Source organism: Zonotrichia albicollis (genome assembly GCF_047830755.1).
Source record: "Zonotrichia albicollis isolate bZonAlb1 chromosome Z unlocalized genomic scaffold, bZonAlb1.hap1 SUPER_Z_unloc_1, whole genome shotgun sequence".
Classification (NCBI taxonomy): domain Eukaryota; kingdom Metazoa; phylum Chordata; class Aves; order Passeriformes; family Passerellidae; genus Zonotrichia; species Zonotrichia albicollis.
Window position 1 is genome coordinate 241780 of NW_027428339.1, and position 20069 is coordinate 261848.

General features: G+C 51.5%; 1 protein-coding gene across 7 annotated transcripts in view; it reads left to right on the plus strand.

The window, feature by feature from the left end:
* Positions 1-20069, plus strand: part of LOC102067580 (WD repeat-containing protein 7) — a 35859-nt gene that overhangs the window by 1864 nt on the left and 13926 nt on the right. For 4 of the 7 annotated variants that reach the window (XM_074533774.1, XM_074533776.1, XM_074533777.1 and 1 more), the window contains exons 2-21: positions 3220-3388; positions 4108-4214; positions 4588-4666; positions 4773-4947; positions 5040-5116; positions 5714-5833; positions 6148-6293; positions 6648-6750; positions 6860-7004; positions 7575-7823; positions 8489-8709; positions 9217-9412; positions 10230-10444; positions 11190-11953; positions 12068-12156; positions 13244-13324; positions 13814-13932; positions 14777-14900; positions 15943-16056; positions 19456-19677. In XM_074533774.1, the coding sequence (XP_074389875.1) occupies positions 3233-3388; positions 4108-4214; positions 4588-4666; positions 4773-4947; positions 5040-5116; positions 5714-5833; positions 6148-6293; positions 6648-6750; positions 6860-7004; positions 7575-7823; positions 8489-8709; positions 9217-9412; positions 10230-10444; positions 11190-11953; positions 12068-12156; positions 13244-13324; positions 13814-13932; positions 14777-14900; positions 15943-16056; positions 19456-19677 (3502 nt within the window). In that variant the 5' untranslated portion in view covers positions 3220-3232. The remainder of the gene's footprint in view (positions 1-3219; positions 3389-4107; positions 4215-4587; positions 4667-4772; positions 4948-5039; positions 5117-5713; positions 5834-6147; positions 6294-6647; positions 6751-6859; positions 7005-7574; positions 7824-8488; positions 8710-9216; positions 9413-10229; positions 10445-11189; positions 11954-12067; positions 12157-13243; positions 13325-13813; positions 13933-14776; positions 14901-15942; positions 16057-19455; positions 19678-20069) is intronic. The other 3 variants (XM_074533778.1, XM_074533779.1, XM_074533780.1) reach the window with 3 other exon arrangements.

Sequence of the window (20069 nt, forward strand, 5' to 3'; positions counted from 1 at the left end):
CACTTGGTGTGTGCTGGGGCTGAGCTCTGGAACCCAAATTCCTGGGCAATCAGGATGTGGCTTTTCCTGAAAAGGAAGTTTTTTATGAAGGCCTTGCGCTGCCACGGTCACAAACTAGAAGGAAAGAGGTAGTTTTTGTTTTTCCTCTCTCTCCCAGAGCCTTGCTGTGAAATCCTCTGAGACCTGGCCTTGAAATGGGACTGTCAGGGGGTTGATAATGTGGTTTCTGCATGGAACATCCCAAATCTCTTAGGGTTAGTTGTGTGCTAGTGCTCTTGTGTGTTGTGATACCCTCCTGTATGTTCCTTTTGAAAATTCCCTTTATTCAGAGTGGGGTGGGTAGGAAGTGCTCAGAAGTGGCTCTAAATGCAGAATTGTTAAATACACGATCTCAAGCAGCAATGCTGGCCCCTAGCAGGGGACTTTCTGTATTTATTGAAAAACGCAGCTGTTTTGGACAGCCCTGTGACACAGGAACACTGTGACTTGTTCCCTGAACTGGGAGCGGTGGGAAGGGATTTTTGTGTAGCTCATTGGTGTTTTTCAGCTCTGCTTTAGTCGTTTCTGGTTTGTTTCCTCACAAAAATTGAGTGGGTATTCATGTTTGTGTGGGCGGTTTTGTTCTTGTTGTTGATATTTGCATTTTGGTCTGTTGCATCTGGACACTTTATTCCTGCTTTTATGCCATTTTTATGATGATTTCCCTGCAAATGAGCCTGCTTTAATTGTAGCTCTTGGTTTGTTTAAAATGTTGTTTAAAATGCTGCATTAATTTCTCTTGCTGTGTTGTGATGGTCCAGACAGAGCAATTGATCCAGCATTGCATAACAATTAACTCTGCAGGGCCAGGTGTGGTTTGCAGTGTGCAGAAAGCCTGGATTTTTGCTCTTTATTGATCCTGACCATTACAACCGAGCTTTAATTTAATAGCTTTTGACGAAGAGGGGCCAGTGGGCTGCCCGAAATGAGCTGCCTGCCTGGGAAGGGTGATTTGATGCGATCTCAGTGATTTGGTGATTTTGTGGAAACGCCAGAGTTGATCCCTGCCTTGCCAGGAGCCTCCTGAGAGCCACCACGTGTAATCCTTAGCCATTCATTGCCCTGCCCTGGCTCGCTCCCTTCCCCCTTTTTTCCACGGACACAGTCACATTCCAGCTCCCTGCCTGCGCAGGGCGGCAGCGCTCATCACACCGAGTCACAGCTTTTACACGCGTGAGAAATGACAGGCATTCCTGCTGGAATGGATCAGGGCTCATCACACGGAGTCACAGCTCCTGTGCTTTTACACGCGTGAGAAATGACAGGCATTCCTGTTGGGATGGCACAGCTTGTGCAGCTCAGAGTGACCCCAGTTTTGCTGTCATAACTCAGATTGATCCCCTCTGAAGTGCTGTGAAACAGGTTTACAGACCCGTGAAAACTCCACGTATATATAGCTATAAAAACCCCACAAAAACCCCACATATTTCATCCTCCTCTAAATCAGAGCTCTGCTTTGAGCCGGGGTGAGTTCAGAGCATAAACCTCCACAAGATAATCCACAAAGAGTGTTTGGTTATTAATTTAACAGGACCTTTTCACCGATAAGAAAACCTCCATTCTAACAGCATGGGCAGGCTGGGAATGTTGCTACCACAAACAGAGGGTTGTTGTGGGGTTTAAATCTTGTGCAAACTCAAGTGGGTTTTATTGCCACAACTCGAGTTGCTATTCCCAGTCATTGAGATCGTTTTGGCCCAGGGACAACTGAAATTCCACTGTGTTTTTGGTGTCAATACGTTCAGAATATCTGAAATGTTGCTGTAAAGATAGTGCTGGACCCATTTCCTGCTGGAGAATGGCCAGCATCCAGTGTATTATACAAGGTTGATTTCACCTAAGGCAGGATATTCCATATTCCAACATGAATGTCTGTGTAGCAGGGACATAACAACATCAGGGGTACAAAAACTGCTTCAGCCTCAGGGTTTAAAACATTTGTGACTTCAAAATTACTCTAGAAAGAGGGATTTGGGCAAAAGTCCTTGTGTGCACAGGGATGTGCTGTTTGGCCCCCAATTTTTACTCCTTTCCCTGTTGGTTTAAAGGATAATATTTTGGATTTTAGCCAGACTGCAGCCTTCCCCCCACACACACACACCCTCATAAAGTAAATAAACAGCAAAATTGCCTCCTACCTGGGGGGTCATGTCTGTCTGTCCGTCTGCTGCTCCCCATCTGCTGCATCCTGGGGCCTCCCAAATGTGAGGGGAAAATGGTGGCAAACATGAGGGGACAGAATGGCAGAGATGGGAGGGGACAAGATGAAACATGAAAGGGACAACATGAAGTAAAAAAGAATAGAAACATGAGGGGAAAAGAGCACAGAATGTGAGGAGAAAAGAGCAGGAAACATGAGAGAAAAAGATGGCAAAAACACGAGGGGAAAATAACAGGAAACCTGAGGGGGAAAGATGGCAAAAACATGAGAGGGAAAGAGCAGGGAACATGAAGGAAAAAGAGCAGGAAACATGAGGGGAAAAGATGGCAAAAACATGAGGGGAAAAGAGCAGGAAACATGAGGGGAAAAAGAGCAGGGAACGTGAGGGGAAAAGGGCAGGAAACATGAGAGAAAAAGATGGCAAAAACACGAGGGGAAAATAACAGGAAACCTGAGGGGGAAAGATGGCAAAAACATGAGGGAAAAAGAGTAGGAAATGTGAGGGGGAAAGATGGCAAAAACATGAGGGAAAAAGAGCAGGGAACATGAGGGAAAAAGAGTAGGAAATGTGAGGGGAAAAGATAGCAAAAACATGAGGGAAAAAGAGCAGGGAACGTGAGGGGAAAAGATGGCAAAAACATGAGGGAAAGAGAGCAGGGAATGTGAGGTGAAAAGATCAGGAAACATGAGGGGGAAAGATGGCAAAAACATGAGAGGGAAAGAGCAGGGAACATGAAGGAAAAAGAGCAGGAAACATGAGGGGAAAAGATGGCAAAAACATGAGGGGAAAAGAGCAGGAAACATGAGGGGAAAAAGAGCAGGGAACGTGAGGGGAAAAGGGCCCGAACTATGAGGGGACAGAACAGCAGAGACAGGAAGGGACAGGATAGTAGAAACATGAGGGGAAAAGATGGCACAAACATGAGGGGTAAAGACAGAAAAACGTGAGCTGAAAAGCTGGCAGACCCCTGAGGGCAGGGAGCAGCCCTTGCTGATGCTGTGGCGCTGTTGCGTTGCAGGCGCACCGTGGCCATGGCCGGGAACAGCCTGGTGCTGCCCATCGTGCTGTGGGGCCGGCGCGCCCCCACGCACTGCGTGTCCTCGCTGCTGCTCGTCGATGGCTCCGTCATCGTCACCGGCTGCCACGACGGGCAGATCTGCCTGTGGGACCTGGCTCCTGACCTGCAGGTGACGGAGCGCCCTTCCCTCGGCCTGTGCTCCCTGTCCCCGTGCTCGGGCAGCCGCTCTGCCCTGCCCGCAGCGCTGCCCTTCCCTCGGTCTGTGCTCCCTGTGCCCGTGCTCCGGCAGCCGCTCTGCCCTGCCCGCAGCGCTTTCACGGGTTACAAAGAGGGGCTTTGCCTCTTGGGCTTCCTACAGGAGCAGCACCTTGTTTAACTCATTCCAATTTCTTGGAGCTGCTCTAAACCAGTTGCCTGCTAATTGGGCTGTTCAATATGGTGTTGTGGAAAGGAGTCCCTTCTCGATATCCCATTCCTCCTTTTCCTGGCGCTCTATTCCCTGTCCCAAGCCCCTCTCTAGCTCTCTTGGAGCCCCTTTTGGCACTGCAAGGGGCTCTGAGGTCTCCCCTTACTTATGGATTTATGGGGAAAACTCTTAATGTGCAGCACAGTCTTTTATATTTGGCCAAACTCAATTTAAATTGAATTGAGCCAAATTCTGCTCTTGATTTGTAAATAGTGAGAGGAGTTTGCAAAATGCTTTTTCCCCCCAAATTCTTATTCCTGTGTGGAGCCAAAAGTCTTCCAAGATGATCCATTCGATGATGTGTTAATTAAATGTGTGTGCACATATGAATGCATGCATAAGACATGAAGTAGGAAGCTGGGGTATGGATGTTGTGGCCATTTGTGTGATTTTGACTCCCTGTTTTCTTTCCCTGCTCCCAGATCAATCCCAGAGCTCTGCTCTTTGGTCATACAGCCTCAGTTACTTGTTTATCCAAGGCCTCAGCTTCCAGTGAAAAGCAATATATAGTGAGTGCATCAGAGAGTGGGTGAGTTTCTAAGTGTTTGTTATGTGCAATAATGGGAACTTGTGCCCAGTTTATCCATATATTCAATGCTGTGTTTGAATTTTATCCTTGAGATCAAATTCCTCAGCAAATACATTTACTTTTTGACTGGTTGTGTGTATTAATCAGAGAGCAGCAGTTAAATGGTAGAAGCAGGTAGCTGCTCAGGTTCTGTAATTTATCCTCACAGGGAGCAGGAGGTTGTGTGGATTTAGGAGGACTGGAAAATCCAGCTGATTTTGAGTTTCTCTAAATACAACTGACCTAATCCCTGACAAATGGTTCCAGTGAAGTCCCCCCAGCGCGAAGGGTTCGAAGGGCTCGTTTTCCACGTGGTGTTTTCCCTGTGTTCCAGGGAGATGTGCCTGTGGGATGTGAACGACGGGAGGTGCATCGAGTTCACCAAGCTGGCCTGTGCGCACACGGGCATCCAGGTGAGCTCTGCGGGCAGCAGGGTGGGTCTGGGGGCACCCCTCAGGCCAGGATGGGTTAATCCTGCCCTGCATGGATTCTGACCCCTGTTTGCTGCCATCTCTGCAGTTCTATCAGTTCACAGTCGGCACGCAGCGGGAAGGCAGGCTCCTGTGCCATGGACACTATCCTGAAATCCTGGTGGTGGATGCAACCAGCCTGGAGGTTCTCTACTCGCTGATATCCAAGATCTCTCCAGACTGGATCAGCTCCATGAGCATCATCCGCTCCAACAGGACACAAGGTGACACTGCCAGGGGTGCAGGGGCAGCCCCAGGTTCCCTGGGAAGCCAGGGGGGAGCTGTCTGCGCCTCAGGCTCACTGTGTGTTTCCCAGAGGACACTGTGGTGGCCGTGTCCGTGACTGGCATCCTCAAGGTCTGGATCATCACCTCGGAGGTCAGTCGCATGCAGGTAGGCACAGGCACTTCTGGTGGGATGGAGGCTTCTGTCCCTCATATTCTGCTGCTGATGGCCTTTCTCCTATTCCAGTGGAAAATTACTGACTGAATTTTCCTTTACTGGTTTCCAGTATTCCTAAGACTTCTCAGAGAACCGATTTCCAAATGAAGTGTAGGATTATGTCCAATTTTCCCAGCTCTGTTTTTTATTTGTGCCATGTAGTAATTTGGGTTAATATTTTGCTGCGCAGACCATACAATTTTTAGGAATATTCATTATATGGCATTATCTCCAGCTCCCTGTTATTTGCCATTTCCTGGGTACTAATGAATAAAAGTCTTAAAGGAGATTTGCCCCAGATCTCAGGGGCAAATCAAGGTTTTTTTCATGGAAAATACATATATCAGGGAGTGGGATGTGCTTCCCTGGCTGCAAGGTCAGCAGCACTAATCTGGGGAACCTGGGGATTAAGGCAGGGGGACACCACGTGCTCTGCAGATCTGCTTAGGAGGGGCTGTGGGGTAAAACCTGCGCAGGGTTTGGGTGTCCCCTGGCACTGCAGGAGGGCTGAGGGCTGGCTCTGTGTGTGTGTGTGTGTGTGTGCCCCAGGACACCACGCCCGTGTTTGAGGAGGAGTCCAAGCCCATCTACTGCGAGAACTGCCAGAGCATCTCCTTCTGCGCCTTCACGCAGCGCTCGCTGCTCGTCGTGTGCTCCAAGTACTGGCGGGTAAGGCACGGCCCCCTCCCTCAGGAACCCCATAAACCTCATGGGGCATCCATGGCTTAATCCAGGTCTCTTCAGTGTGCCCCTTCACTGAAATACACAAATATTCAGTGTAAATATGCATCTGTTTAATGTATTCCTAGATGTTGAACCCAAATCTCTGCCCGTGGCGAGGTGTGGAACAAGATGGCCCTAAATGGCTTTAACAACTCAAACCATTCCATGATTCTGTGATACTGAACCCAAAACCAGCTGCTGCCTGGGCGTTTTAATATTTAATTCATGGGTTCATAACCGCAGACTTTGTTTCCTCTCAGGTCTTTGATGCTGGAGATTATTCCCTCTTATGTTCAGTGCCCAGTGAAAACGAGCAGACCTGGACTGGTGGGGACTTTGTGGCAGCTGATAAAGTGATTGTATGGACAGAGGATGGACAGAGTTTCATCTATAAACTCCCTGCCAGGTACTCAACAGAAAAATACCCCCCTTTATTTAATTTGTGATTGATTTGAAGAACTACTGAAATATCGGCCATGTCAATATAAAGCTATAAAATTAATTCAAAATTTGGCATCAAAGCAATTAAAAATTACAGGAATGAAATCAAATACTTTCTTTCTGATATCTTCATGTGTTCTGGTAGTGATAGTGTTTTATCTTGAATATCCCACATGAACCATGTGGGAGCTCCTTCCTTGCCCTCGTGTGATCAGAGCACGAGGATGGGAGCATCACCCATGCCCAGCTGTGGCAATCACTCTTTAAATGCAAGGAGTGTTATTAATATAAATGTGTGATGTCCTTTCTGTGTTCCCAGCTGCCTCCCAGCCAGCGATTCGTTCCGCAGGGATGTGGGGAAGGCAGTGGAGAACCTGATCCCCCCGTTGCTGTACAGCGTGTTGGACAGAGCAGAGAAACAGGTACATCCCTTTAGGGGCTGTGTTGGCTTTGTCCTGCTTTGAAGGCAGGGGAGCTTGGAGCTGGGCACGTGCTTCGTGCCTGCTCTGAGCTGGTTCCTTATCTTTCCAACAGCTCCTGATATGCCCTCCAGTGACTCGCTTCTTCTGTGGCCAGCGGGAGTTCTCCTGCAGGCTCCTGATCCAAGGGGACTCCTCGGGGAGGCTGTGCATTTGGAGCGTGCCCGACAGCCTGGACCAGCAGGAGGGTGCAAAAGGTGCCTCAGTCATAGCCAGAGCTTGGTGCTTTCTGTGTGTGCTGGATGAGGGTGCAAAAGGTGCCTCAGCCATAGCCAGGTCCTTGTGCTTTCTGTGTGTGCTGGATGGGGATGCAAAAGGTGCCTCAGTCATGCCAGAGCTTGGTGCTTTCTGTGTGTTTGTGCTGAGCTGGATGAGGGTGCAAAAGGTGCCTCAGCCATACCCAGAGCTTGGTGCTTTCTGTGTGTTTGTGCTGGATGGGGATGCAAAAGGTGCCTCAGCCATAGCCAGGTCCTTGTGCTTTCTGTGTGTGCTGGATGGATGAGGTGCAAAAGGTGCCTCGGTCATGCCAGAGCTTGGTGCTTTCTGTGTGTTTGTGCTGGGTAAAGCTGTGCTGTGCACAAAGTTGGGGTTTCATTGTTACCTCCTTGCAGGAGTTGTAACTTCACCTTACCAGATATGCTCCAGATCTTAGTGAGCATTGCTGTAGTGACTCCATTCCCAGTAGAGAATCCCGCAGTGGGCAGGGGAGACCTTCACCATGCCATTGCATCTCCCAGCTCCATCCCTGTATTCCCCTCCTGTCCCAGGCCTGCCGGCAGCCACGTCCAGGTCCCTGCAGGAGGCCTTTGACCAGCTGAGCCCGCGGCCCGCGGGCATCATCGACCAGCTGAGCATGGTGGCCAACGCCAGCGAGCCCCTGCGCGTCACCGCCAGCGTCTACATGCCGGCCCACGGGCGCCTGGTGTGCGGCCGCGAGGACGGCAGCATCGTCATCGTGCCCGCCACGCAGACCGCCATCGTGCAGCTGCTGCAGGGCGAGCACATGCTGCGCCGAGGTACGGCCATGCACGGCTGCGAATGCACCAGCCTGCTGCCATCGTGCAGCTGCTGCAGGGCGAGCACATGCTGCGCCGAGGTACGGCCATGCAGGGGTGGGAATGCACCAGCCCCACAAACCTGCTGCCATCGTGCAGCTGCTGCAGGGCGAGCACATGCTGCGCCGAGGTACGGCCATGCACGGCTGCGAATGCACCAGCCCCACAAACCTGCTGCCATCGTGCAGCTGCTGCAGGGCGAGCACATGCTGCGCCGAGGTACGGCCATGTGGGAGCAGCATGAACCCCCAAACCTGCTGTGCCCTCTGTGCTGGCAGTCCCTGCAGCTGCCCAGCCAGGAGGGGTCAGTTTGGGTGTTTTTTGAGGTGCAGGAGCAGAGATAAGGTGAGAGAGCATCTCTGCTGCTGCATCTCAAAGCCCCCTGCAGCACAATCTTGTGCTGTCCAGGGTTGTTCCAGGGTGCTGATGTTCCAGTAGGAATCTCAGAGGGCAAACCTGCCAGGGTTCCTGGTGGGATCCCTGTGCTGTGCTTGGGTGTGTGGGTTCCATGTGACATTACCTCCATAGTTTGGGGTGTGAGCGCAGAACAAACACTTGAAACAGAGATTCAGGTGTCTGTTGAACCTCTATTTCCCTCTCTTTGCTGTGCCTTTGTCCCCTGGCAGGCTGGCCCCCTCACAGGACGCTGCGAGGCCACCGGAACAAGGTGACGTGCCTGCTGTACCCTCACCAGGTGTCCTCCCGCTACGACCAGAGGTACCTCATCTCGGGAGGGGTGGACTTCTCCGTCATCATCTGGGACATCTTCTCGGGAGAGATGAAGCATATCTTCTGTGTGCACGGCGGGGAGATCACCCAGCTGCTGGTCCCACCAGAAAACTGCAGCGTGAGTGCTCCGGATAACCCTCAGTGCTCCAGATAACCCTCAGTGCTCCAGATAACCCTCAGTGCTCCTGGAGAGTGGGAATGCAACGTGGAATGCTGGGGATGCATCACTGACCCAGCTCTGCAAGAGAGTCACAAAGAGCAGCTTGGTTATTCTGTTATTTATGGTTTCTTCCACCATGTTTTAATTCTGTAAAGGGTTGAAAATAGGGGCTTTATTAAACCTACTAAAGTAGGGTTTAGAGACAATATTTCCTCTTGAAACTTAATAAATAGAATTTAATGAACAAAGTGACATTGGCTGAAAACTCTGGGGTTTGCTTAGCAGAATGGGGTTCAACACCCAATTTCTCTTCATGATGGGAATCTCTGGTCAGGGAATTCTGTTCCCAGTGAGTTTGAGCACTGGTGCGGGTGCCTGAGTTTGGTCACCCTGCTTTGCCCAGTGGGGGAAAGGTTTCAACCCCAGCCCTGCACGATGATTAATCTGTTTGTGTTTCCCCCCCAGGCCCGAGTGCAGCACTGCGTGTGCTCCGTGGCCAGCGATCACTCGGTGGGGCTGCTGAGCCTCAGGGAGAAGAAGTGCATCATGCTGGCGTCCCGGCACCTGTTCCCCATCCAGGTGATCAAGTGGAGGCCAGCTGATGACTACCTGGTGGTGGGCTGCTCCGACGGCTCCGTGTACGTCTGGCAGATGGACACCGGTGAGCTCAGACTGCCTGCTCCCTTTCTCATGGATCTGAAAGGCAGAAATACAGATCTGCTCTTAGAGCTAACTCTGAGGGATGTAGGAGAGATGGGGGTAGGATGGAGATGAGACATCTCTGCAGCCAGGCTGTGGAAATTGGGGTTTATTGTAAAAAAAAAAAAATAATATCCTTTATTTTGTGTGTGCCAGCACAGCTCAGAGCAGCAAACAGAAGTAAAGAGAGGGGTAAAGAGGATGAGAGAGCAAGGTTCCCCTTACAATACCATAAATCTTCCTCTGTGTTGAATATTGTCATTCTCACTAACCAATCTAGTACAATACACAAATCCTACAGCATGTGCATACAGCCTATAAGAATCACTCCATTACCATGCTGTGTTACATTTTAAACCCTAAAACTCCTCTTTGGCCCCTTCTGCCAAGCTGTGGGGTCTGCTCTGACCCTTGGGCCTGTCTGCAAGCAGAGGGTGTTGTTCCATCAAAAGGGGATCACCTTTAGCTGGCCAGGCCATTGTTTTCCAGTTGTTCAGTAACTGAAGGATCTCAAACCTGACTTTCATCTCAATCTCCCTTATAGTTCCCATATTCTCACAACCTTTTGCCAGCCAATCCTGTCTGTAAGGCTTTCCTGTTCCACCTTCCCCAACAGAGGGAGAATTCAAACCCTTGGGCACATTTCCACGAGGAGCTTCCCCCTGGGGGTTTGTGACCCTGATGGGAGCAGGGAATTCCATCCTTTCAGAGCCCAGCTGAAGCACAGAGGTTCCCTATCCCCCCCAGGCGGGTGCTGAGCTGTCCCTGTGCCCCCGCAGGGGCGCTGGACCGCTGTGTGATGGGGATCACGGCCGTGGAGATCCTGAGCGCGTGTGACGAGGCCGTGCCGGCGGCCGTGGACGCGCTCAGCCACCCCGCCGTCAACCTGAAGCAGGCCATGACCCGCCGCAGCCTGGCCGCCCTCAAGAACGTGGCCCACCAGAAGCTGCAGACCCTGGCCACCAACCTGCTGGCCTCCGAGGCCTCCGACAAGGTGCGTGGGCTGTGTTTGCAGGAGGAACTGAAATTCGGGAAATTTCTGTCGTTTTAACCAAAAGGTTCTCAGCCAGAGCAACACAAACATGGTGTTCCCAGCTTCTCCACGCATCCCTTTCCCTGCCTTCTGTTGGGAGAGAGATCTGAGTGGTGTGGTGGGAGCATTGCTTAGAGCACCACCAGCATGTTTCCATTTAAAAATGTCTGCTCCTGCTGGATCCAGGCACAACTGGGAATGTTGCGTTGGTTCCTGCAGGGTTTTGTGTGTGGGCTCCTCGTGCAGCGAAGGTGCTGGGAATGAAGGGATTAGGGACAATAATGCTTCAAAGCTGATGTTCACGTTCTGGTTTCCAGTCTCCTTTCTGACATCCTTCAGCTTTTTCCCTTCATTCCCTGCCTCCTCCCTTCTTTCCCCTTGGGAGGAAGAAGATGGGCTGAAGGGGAGTGCCCAAGGGGTGCAGCAATTGCAGGTCAGGGTGACTCTGAGCAGCTGCTTTCCCAGTGCCATGTATTGATTCCACAGTTCACCCTCCAAATATTGAATGGGTTTTAAGCTTCATAACAATCTTGCTGTTGCTTGGAACATAACTGCACTGTCCCGGGGTTCAGGAGAAGGAGGTGTGAGCTCGTGCCTCACCTGGGGAGCTGTTTGTCCACAAACAGCTGGCAGTGGGGTGTCTGTGGCCAGTGGCCGTGTTTCAGACCTGCCTCTGCTCTGAATTCCCTTTGCCCTGCCCTTGCAGGGGAACTTGCCCAAGTACTCGCACAACTCGCTGATGGTGCAGGCCATCAAGACCAACGTGACGGACCCCGACGTGCACGTGCTGTTCTTCGACGTGGAGGCGCTGATCATCCAGCTGCTGACGGAGGAGGCGGCGCGGCCCAGCGCGGGCGCCGCGTCCCCGGAGAGCGCGCGCGGAGCGCCCGGCGCCGCCGACAAGGGCGGCTCCTTCCTGGCCGGCAAGCGCGCCGCCGTGCTCTTCCAGCAGGTCAAGGAGACCATCAAGGAGAACATCAAGGAGCACCTGCTGGACGACGAGGACGAGGACGAGGAGGCGGCGAGGCAGAGGAGGGAGGACGGCGACCCAGAGTATCGCTCCAGCAAGTCCAAGCCGCTGACTCTGCTGGAGTACAACCTGACCATGGACACGGCCAAGCTCTTCATGTCGTGCCTGCACGCCTGGGGGCTCAACGCGGTGCTGGACGAGCTGTGCCTGGAGCGCCTGGGCATGCTGAAGCCGCACTGCTCCGTGTCCTTCGGCCTGCTGTCGCGGGGCGGCCACATGTCCCTGATGCTGCCCGGCTACAACCAGCCCGTGGGCAGGGCGGCGCCGCAGGAGCTGGGCAGGAGGGTGTCGGTGACGGAGGGCCTGGGCAAGGGCACCTACGGCGTGTCGCGGGCCGTCACCACGCAGCACCTGCTCTCCGTCATCTCGCTGGCCAACACGCTCATGAGCATGACCAACGCCACCTTCATCGGCGAGCACATGAAGAAAGGGCCCAGCAGGTGGGGCGGCGCTGCCGGGGCCTGGCAGGGCCCTCTGGGGCGCAGGGTTGGCTGTGCTTTGGTTGGTGGTGGCTGCATGGGTGGCTCCATTGGTGTGTGTCTCTGTCCATCTAGGCCACCGCGGCCCGGCACCCCCGAGATGGGCAAGGTGAAGGCGCCCCCTCCCGTGGCCAGCCATGCGGCGCAGGGGCAAATCAAACAAGGTAAAACCGCTTCTTTGCTACCCTTGATTCTGGTATTGCAGCTGAGTTTAACACCTTGTTACCAAGAAATTACTGCATGGGGGACACAGTAATGCAATGTTAACCTCCATGAAATTACTGGGGATTAGCACTGGTTTAGGAGCCAGTACAAGCTGCTGATTCTGCCTTGACATCATCATTCCTGTTTCAAGTGCTCCCACACATTCTGAGGAGGCTCTGAAGCCTGGAGCTGCAGGCTCTGCAGGCTCATCCCAAAGTGTTCCTGTGGCAGTGATCCCAGCTCGGTGCTTGGCTGGCTGGAGCTCCTCACGTTGGAGCAGAGTGAGCAGAACCAGGCAGAAACCTCTTTAGTTTCAGCCTGGGTGCCTTTGTGCAGCTGTCATTTCTGGTTTCCCTACATTTGATGCAAGTGGGGTGGGAAGGGGTGTACTGCAGCCACTCTGTGGTGGAAGGCCTGGAGAAAAGGGCTTTGTGTCCTTCTCCTTCAGGCTTCTTGGCATTTCTGTGGTAAAGAGTTGCATTTTTGCCTAGAGGCCCATTTGGAATGAAGGTAAATTCCAGGCAGCCCTCGGGAATTCATCCTGGACACCCTGGAGTGATGGATGGGGCAGCTTGGGCTGATTGAGGTTTATTTCCTGCCCTTTGGTGCACAGCTTCTAAATCTGGGCAAATGTGGGAAAAGCACAAGAAGAAGCAGCAAAATTCCTGGGTTTCTAACTTACAGTCAAGCAGGAAGCCAAACCAAAGCCACCTGCCCAAAAACATATTTAAAATCACTTGATTTAGATGTACTTGGGTCTTTTCAAAACATCCCAGTTTCTGTTACTGTCTCCATGTTCCTCTGCAGCTGCTTGTCTGCCTCTTCCTTCTTGGAAAACCTGGAATTCTCATTTAGTTCAATATTATTTTGAGTTGGATGTTATTTTGAAGCCGAGTTTTATTTTTAAGTTGAATATTTCAGTTGAAGATCATCCCCTTGTTTTCCATTCTGCAGTGATACTAACCCGTTTTTCTGCTGCTGCTCTCCTCACTTCCCTCTTTTTTTTTTTCTCTCTCTCTTTTTATTTCTTCTTCTTTCCTCTGCAAGTTGCTCCTGCTGCTGCTTCCAGCACGGAATCTGGGCACTCTGACACTTCTGCTTTCCATTCCTGTTTCTTAGTCAACGAAGGTATTTCCTTCCTCACTTTTCTCCTTGGCCTTTACTTCAGCCAAAACCCCTCCTCATTGTTCTTTGATTTCTAAAATCATTTATTTGATTTCTGAGGGAATTCTCCCAAGGGTACCCGGGGTAGGTTTCCCTGTTGGGGAAGCCTTAAATCTGAGTTTTGGTGCTGATGGAGATTTGAATTGAATATCGGACATATATTGAATAGAATATGGGACATTTTGATTTGAACTCTGGATTTCTCTCCTGGTTTTACCTGCACGGCTCTGTAGCAGGAATGCACCTGGATTAAGTGTGCTGAAATAAAGAATTCAGGTGGGAAATCAGGACAGCAGTGTGCTGATGAGGATGAGTGTGCTCGGATCCGCTTGCACAAGTTTAACCGAGGATGGGTTTGTGCAGCGTGAGCCGAGGTGGACGCGGCCGGGCCGGATGATGCTCAGGGCCCGTTCTGGGTGATTTTGGGGTTCATTTCATGTGTGTGCTCCCCAGGCTGGAGCCAGCTGGCTGCCATGCACTGCGTGATGCTGCCCGACCTGCTGGGGCTCGAGAAGTTCCGGCCGCCCCTGCTGGAGATGCTGGCGCGGAGGTGGCAGGATCGCTGCCTGGAGGTGAGGCCAGCCCTCTGCTTCTTGTCATTATCACTATTATCATTATTGCTATTATTTACTGTTGCTCATCATTATTCCTGCTATTGCTATTATTGTTTCTACTGCAAGAAAGAAGGAGGGTTTGAGTCCAACAAAGCATAAGTACTCGTTAATACGAGAGTCCTTTTTAGTCTTTTTTGTCTTTTAAATATCGTGCTGCACAAGTTTAAAGTGAAATGTTTTCCGACATCCTTGTCCCTAAATAAAAAGCCTTTAAAGGATGCGTCTTGGGCAGTGCAAGGGCTGTCACCCATTTTCACACTTTTATAAGTTTTGCTCCTTTTCCATGCTGGGGTTCATTGTCCAGTACCATCTCCAGGTTATGAGGTCCCATTCTCCTAGATTGCTCTCCTCAATTCTCTATTGTTTGTGCTTTATGGTACTGAAGCTGCCACACTGTCAGTGCTGGTTCTGGAAAAGGATTGTTTAGTGTGACTAAAGTGTGAGGAGAACTTGCCAGCACTTTCTATGAAATTCAGAAATATATATAAGAAATCCACACCAATGCAGTGCAGAACGTGGGAAACAAGAAAGCTAAAACTGAAGGCATCAGAACTGTGCTTTTGCTGCTGGGACAGTTCCCAGTTAATCCCAGTTTAACTCTCAGGAATGGCACTAAGGCTCGGTGTCAGTGTGGTTGGTGACCCTGTGTTGGTGTTTATTGTGTCCCCGCAGGTGCGGGAGGCGGCGCAGGCGCTGCTGCTGGGACAGCTCCCAGTTAATCCCAGTTTAACTCTCAGGAATGGCACTAGAGCTCGGTGCCAGCCCCTCTGGAGCTGTGTTTGTGTTCATTGTGTCCCCGCAGGTGCGGGAGGCGGCGCAGGCGCTGCTGCTGGCCGAGCTGCGCAGGATCGAGCAGGCGGGCCGCAAGGAGACCATCGACACCTGGGCGCCGTACCTGCCCCAGTACATGGACAGCGTCATCTCCCGTGAGAGCCCTGGCACTGCCCTCGCCTGGGCAACGGGGACATGGGCACCCTTAGGGACAGCCATCCATCCAGGGACATGGGGACCCTTAGGGACAGCCATCCATTGAGGGACATGGGCACCCCTTAGGGACAGCCATCCATCCAGGGACATGGGCACCCTTAGGGACAGCCATCCATCCAGGGACAGGGACATGGGGACCCCACATTCCCAGTTATCCATGAGGGAACTCCACATTCCCAGTCAGCCATTGAGGGAACCCCACATTCCCAGTTATCCATGCAGGAACCCCACATTCCCCGTTATCATTGAAGGAACCCCACATTCCCAGTCATCCATTGAAGGAACCCCACATTCCCAGTCATCCATTGAGGGAACCCCACATTCCCTGTTATCCACGCAGGAACCCCACATTCCCAGTTATCCATGATGGAACCCCACATTCCCAGTTATCCATGAGGGAACCCCACATTCCCAGTCATCCATTGAGGGAACCCCACATTCCCAGTTATCCATGCAGGAACTTCACATTCCCAGTTATCCATGAGGGAACCCCACATTCCCAGTTATCCATGCAGGAACCCCACATTCCCAGTTATCATTGAAAGAACCCCACATTCCCAGTCATCCATTGAGGGAACCCCACATTCCCAATTATCCATGAGGGAACCCCACATTCCCAGTTATCCATGAGGGAACTCCACATCCCCAGTTACCCATGAGGGAACCCCACATTCCCAATTATGAGGGAACACCACATTCCCAATTATCCATGCAGGGAACCCCAGATTCCCAGTTATCCATGCAGGAACCCCACATTCCCAGTTATCCATGAGGGAACCCCACATTCCCAGTCATCCATGAGGGAACCCCACATTCCCAGTTATCATTGAAGGAACCCCACATCCCCAGTTATCCATGATGGAACCCCACATTCCCAGCCATCCATCCTGGGCTGAGATTCCCCCTGCCCTCAGAGCATTTCCAGGAGCTGTTTCCCTGGCAATGCCCTTCCATCGGCGTCCCCGTGTCCCGTCCCCACAGCTGGCGTGCCCACAGAGGCCCTGCAGGGCACAGCTGCCACCACAGAGCCCGCGGGCGCTGAGGCCAAGGCCCAGGAGGAGGAGCACGACCTGGCCGACGATGACATCGCTGCAGGTGAGCCCTGGCGTCGTTAATGTCACCGGGATAATTAATGCGCTTCGTTAATGCTCTCGCACTGCCCACAGCCATAACTGTTCCCCGAATCATCTGTTCTAGGGGGGATCTGATCCAAGGGGGCTGCGTTTTGGGTTCAGGGGATACACTGAGGTTTGTATTGGGACTGTAGAAAAAATTCTTATTTTTCCCTCAACAGGATCTTTTCCAACTTGGGATTCCCCAAAAGCTTCCACTTATCAAGGTCATTTCCTAACAGGATTTGCACCTCAGAACTTAGGGAGAGTGAAACATTTTAGCTGAAAATCCTTAATACACTCCAGTGGCTTTTATTCATAACTGGGTATATATATACCCTACATATATATATATATATAGGGTATATTTTGAATTGTGTAAATGACAGACTTTCTGATTTTGGGTAACCTCCAATGAGTTCCAGAGTGATTTGTTATTTGTTCTGTGTGACATTACAACTGTTTTACTGGGAGAAATCAAATCTTTCAGAGGGAAACCCTGTAACAAATGGTAAGTGCTGTTTTAATCGGAGTTGCTCCTGTTGAGCTTGTAGCAGTGTGAATTTTAATAACCTGGGTTCCTGCATTTTCCTTTTGGGGTGCTTCCCTGAGCTCCAGGACTGCTGGCATTAAAGCACTTCTGAAATGGTATTTTTTGATTTGTGGGTAAATTTTGTAGGTAAATTGATGCCAGTGACTCTGAAGCTCCACAATCCCATTCTTGCACATCAGCAATCCGGTGGAAGTGTGTGTGTGGTTATTTTTTTTAAATTTTATTTGGGCTGTAACTACTCCAAATTCTTACTCATCACTGTTTGTTCCAAGCGATCCTGTTGGGAAGCTGCCACTAAATTTCAAATCCAATATTAAAGATCATTGGTCTACAGACTCCTACATATTGGGATCCCATTAGCAATGAGCAGATCAAGGAATTAAGCTGTAATTTCTAATGCATGACAACTCCCAGCGCCTCAAGAGCTCTGCCATTCAATGATTCCCAATTTCGAATTTCAGATATTCCAGAGCACTGATTGTTTTATTAGAGATAGGAATGGGCAGTGAGTTATGATGGCAGAGATAACAGAGGATGGGCTGTGAGGGAGAAATTCCCCAATTCTGCAGGCGCCCAGCTCCCTGCCAGGCTGCCGTTCCTTGCGGGACCAGCAGAGGGAGCCGTGCACCCAGCAATGGCCCGGGGTTTGTAAAATCTCCTCCTGTTCCTGCATTTCCCTTGCCACCGGCATTCCTGAGCAATGTTTTCACTCCTGGTTATTGGGAGAGAGCCCTCACAGCTCTGTGTGTGTGCTGAGCCAGTGATTATCCGTGTGAAATGTCTGTTCCCGGTGTTTCTGTGTGTGAGTGCTGAGCCTGGTGCAAGTGCTGAGTAGCTACACCCCGGAGTAGGGGCTGCCCAGGGGGTTCAGGGCTGTTCAGGGCAGGGCTGTGGGCCCAGGCTGGGTTTTGGGGTGGGTTCCTGGCTCTGCAGTGCCCCTCTCCTTCACCCACACCCGGGGATCCCTGTGCAGCTCACCCCGGAGAGAATCTCCTGGGCCTTTAATCCTGTTATTGTAAGCTGGGCCGGAATTAATTTCCCCAAGAAGTGTGCAAAGCCAATTAAGGGGAGCTGGGGAGCCACGTGCTGCTGGGTGTTAACTGCAGCAACCCAGGGGGGTTTGGGCACTTCCCCCCTGCTTCCATCACCCTGGGCTCTGGGGCTTGCGCTGGGACATTGAGATGGGGATATATCCTGTGGTTCCATCAGGCTGAACTGGGATTTTTCCAGCTGCACTCCCAGTGGTTTTTGTCCTCCTGGCAGCCCGGCTGTGTTTTCCTGGCGGGGCCATTGAGGTTATTAATTTTGTGCCTGTGATAGGTGATCAAGGGCCCTGTCAGGAAAATGGATCTGCGTGTCAGCCCGGCTGTGATTAACGGGGCACGCAGCGTGGGGACACAACACCAAACGGGCACAGCCAGATGAAATCCCCCTTTCTAGGTGTGCTCCCAGAGGGGATGCTGCTGGGCCTGAGGCTTGGCTTGGCCAGCCTGGAATTTCTTGGAGTTTGGGGGATTTTAGGGGTTTGAGGCAGAGGATCAAGCTGTCACATTCCAGATTGCTAATGTGGATCTTTCCCAAAAATATTTATTTTGGCCATTCCAGGTTGATACATGAAAATTCTCTTTGTACAGATTCTGTGGGCCAGAATTGCCCATCCCTGAAGCGCCCAAAGCCAGGCTGGATAGTGCCTGGAGGAATCCGGGCTCATGGAGGGATGGGGTGATCCCCAAATCCCTGACCCCCAAAGCATTCCGTGGTGTGCAGAAAGGGTTAACGGGGTGTGGGACCGGCACAAACGGCTCCTGGGCACCTCCAGCTGTTCCTGCCCTGCTTTGTTCCAGCCCCTTGCATCCTTCTTCCTCCAAAGGCAGTTGCTATCGATTTTTTCCCTTTTTTTCCCCTCCCTTCCCATTGTTAAGGTTTCCCTTGGTTTTCTCTCCCTTTTGGCTTGAGCACAGCTCCTAAATTTCGGCGAATTCCTTGTTTTCCTCCGGAGCCCCCGTGGATGTCATTAACAGAGACATTCCCTGTGCTTCATTAATCCAGGTGCTGCCTCCCAGCTCCTCAGCAAACAGCTCTTGGGAAGGATTAAAACTTCCTATATTTATTCCCTACAAATGGTAGGGAATTCCCATTTATTCCCTACAAATGGTAGGGAATTGCCCAGGATGCTGGAAATGAACATCTGGGTGAGAGTGGGCTTGATTTGTCAGAATAAGTGACTGCAGGTTCATTGCAATAATTTCTTCCCAGATTTGGGGATTTTACTCCAAATTAAAAAAAACTCCTCTGCTTTTGGAATTCAGAATCCATGGACTGTGTTAAACTAATAACAAATACTGCACTTTTATGTCCCGTTCATGATTGTGGTTTTGTGATTCCATAGGTGCCATTTTGCTGTATGAAAATATCCCTTTGGTTTAATGGTGTGTGCTGTTATCCTAAAATTGAAATATCCTGACACTTAATGGGAAGCTGGATGTGGTGATGGATCCTACATCAAAAAGATACTTAAAGAACTTATCACAAAAAATCAACCAATTAAAATTGCAGCCTGTCAATTCAAAGTGAGCAAGAAGCAGAAATCACTAGGTGAACATAGAATTTCTCTATCACTGAGCAAACCAAGCTGGAAATTGCTGGTGGCTTTCTTTCCCTGTGAGTTCTTGGCCAATTTTGAAGGGATATTTTGATTTTTTTGGAGTTTTCTCGAGGTGAACGGAGGTGAACGGAGGTACGAAACCGCCGGCGTTGGCAGGGACGCGTTGATGCAATATTTCATTTGTGTTTGCAGCACTGACTGCCCAGCCCTGTCTCTCCCTGCAGGCTGCCTGGCCGGGCTGCCCCAGCCCAAGAAGGTGTCCTCGTCCTACGAGGAGCGGCGCAAGCAGGCCACGGCCATCGTGCTGCTGGGCGTCATCGGCGCCGAGTTCGGCGCCGAGATCGAGCCGCCCAAGCTGCTGACGCGGCCCCGCAGCTCCAGCCAGATCCCCGAGGGCTTCGGCCTCACCAGCGCCGGCGCCAACTACTCCCTGGCCAGGCACACCTGTGAGTGCCCCCGGCATCCCATGGGGGTGGGATCGGTCAGTTTGCCTGGAGAAGGGTGGGATTGGGGAGTGGGAATGGGCTGGGAGCACCCACAGCATCCCATTGGGGTGGGTTTGTTCAGTTTGCCTGGAGAAGGGTGGGACTGGGGAGTGGGAACGGGCTGGGAATGCCCACAGCATGTCCTGGGGATGGGTTTGTGCTGTTTGCCTGGAAAAGGGTGGGATTGGGGAGTGGGAATGGGCTGGGAATGCCCACAGCATCCCATTGGGGTGGGTTTGTTCAGTTTGCCTGGAAAAGGGTGGGATTGGGGAGTGGGAATGGGCTGGGAATGCCCACAGCATGTCCTGGGGATGGATTTGTTCAGTTTGCCTGGAGAAGGGTGAGACTGGGGA